Source organism: Dendroctonus ponderosae, unplaced genomic scaffold, assembly GCF_020466585.1.
Source record: "Dendroctonus ponderosae isolate FM_Combo_2020 unplaced genomic scaffold, Dpon_F_20191213v2 Dpon_F_20191213_7, whole genome shotgun sequence".
Lineage (NCBI taxonomy): Eukaryota > Metazoa > Arthropoda > Insecta > Coleoptera > Curculionidae > Dendroctonus > Dendroctonus ponderosae.
The window spans coordinates 1,935,974-1,937,980 of record NW_026018916.1 but is presented as its reverse complement, the minus strand read 5'-3'; the positions used below and the strand labels follow the sequence as shown (position 1 = coordinate 1,937,980).

At 42.9% G+C, this 2,007-nt stretch overlaps 1 protein-coding gene across 1 annotated transcript in view; it reads left to right on the top strand.

Annotated features, from left to right (window-relative positions):
* The window catches only part of LOC109540153 (dedicator of cytokinesis protein 3), a 22,848-nt gene that overhangs the window by 12,438 nt on the left and 8,403 nt on the right, over positions 1-2,007 (top strand). Inside the window, exons 5-7 of the mRNA XM_048668272.1 lie at positions 1,153-1,273; positions 1,337-1,564; positions 1,685-1,900. Coding sequence (XP_048524229.1) covers positions 1,153-1,273; positions 1,337-1,564; positions 1,685-1,900 — 565 coding nt within the window. The remainder of the gene's footprint in view (positions 1-1,152; positions 1,274-1,336; positions 1,565-1,684; positions 1,901-2,007) is intronic.

Below are 2,007 nucleotides of genomic sequence, written 5' to 3'. Positions count from 1 at the left end.
TAAAGTTCTGCGGAAGAACTTCTGATGAGAACAGTGTAAGCGTTCAAGCAAACCACTTGTGCTTGTGAAACGTCAGGAATAAATTCCATTTTACGACGGCCTAAAAACCCGAAGATCCCATTAGCTTTTTTACTTGTTTGAACCAAGTAGTAAAACGTTACTCAGAAAAAATGTTGATGAGTTGAGGAGTTATAACGCGTTAACTCAGAGAGCGGCCACAACTCAATAGCGCAACTGAACACAGTGTTACCCAGGCCTACTTAGTTTGGTATCAACAATGAGACAAAAACCTCGTTAAATCTTAATTGCAATTTTGATTTTTGCGCAAAAATGGCCAGTTGCCAGTCCATAACACCAGGCTACTTATGCCTAGTTGCCATCAGTGTGCACCCACCTGGGTACTATGCAGAACCGATTTCGCGCACCTAAGAAGTGACTGACCTGGCAAACGTCTCAAGGGCACCTCGAGATGTCCCGAATCGATTTCAGCATTTAACATGGATTTATTTGCAATTTATAGCAGGAATCTTCGAATTTGCTTAGTTAAGTCTGCGCAATATGTTACGTAAAAATGTCCACCATAAGGCACCAATTGCGAAGAATCATCTCCCGATTTGAAGCAAATGCCTGTGGCTTTTGTTGATTTGTATGTTCAACAGCGTGTTGGCGAACGATCATCAATAGCTTGCGCACAATTAGTAAAAGTCAAGTGATGAAGGTCGCTTATATGCAATCATCTACAAAGCGAGCGTTTTCCACATAAACAATGCCGATCTCGCAGTAGCAGACACACACATGTATATACCTCAATTACCTTTAACTGCCGCCAGCCTTTCTTCAAGCTAAATTCAGCTGGTTTAATTGTTCAGTCCCCATCCAGTGTTAGACGGCGTCCGGCTCGTTTTTTGCGTCGCATTTTAACATGGAGGCCGATTTGCAAGAGTTCTTCAGCCGGAAGTTTTCTCAGGCCAAGTTCCTTGTGATGTGTCTTTTAAACGACACCTTCAATCTGTATTTGCAAAGGCAGCTTCGGAAATATCAACAGAAAGCGCTTGAGTCGCCAAATAACGCTTTGTATGTATCGCATTGTTCGGCTGTTCCTGCAGACTTCCACATAAAATTGCATGCTAAAAATCGGTTGTTTTGTTGCAGGAAACTCGGCTTAGATCTGGTTCCGCGCCAAGGAGCGAACATGGTGGAACCGGACTCGATGTCTGTAGTCGAACTGTATCATGTGCATGTGTCAAGTGCGGAAAACACCCACAGTGTATCGGTGAGTTGCTCGATTTGATCAACCTCAGCACTATAATAGGCCTGATATATTTGTCATCTTCAGGCCAGGGGGACGATAAAGAAAAGGGAGCTGAAAAAAACCCTTACGCATCATCTGTATTTTTGCATGCGCGACTTTGGCCACCACATAGGCGAAGACACCGAAGTGTACTTTTCACTGTACGATGCCGGCAAACAGAAATACCTGAGCGAACGGTTCCTAGTCAAAATATCCAAAGAAGGCTTCACGAATCACATCGAGAAGCTGCATAGTAATTGTACAGTGTTTACCGTAAGTTTGCATCTTTTACACTACCGTCCACTTTTTCAACAGAAAGTTCTCCTAGCGATTTTAGCGCTTTTAACAGTTTTCTGCCTTTATGCATTCTCCTGATGATTTTCCCATGTTAAGGATTTGGGCAATTCGGACCTAAATAAAGACATCTACGTGGTGGCGCACGTGATGAGAATAGGCAAAATGCTCTACTCGGATAGCTCGAAGAAGACTGAAAAGGCCGCTGGACAGCCTCAACTGTTCAGAAGGCCGCACGGCATTGGAGTCCAAAATATCGGGGAGTTTCTCACCAGCAAATCGGAGGATAATGAGGAGAAGGAGATTAGCATGAAGGTAGGCCGTTTTTCAATTGCAAAACATTCTACTGGACTAAAAATATTCAAAATTAATTCCTGGGTTTCAGGCATTTATTGTCTTTATTTATCAATTAAAATACGTTT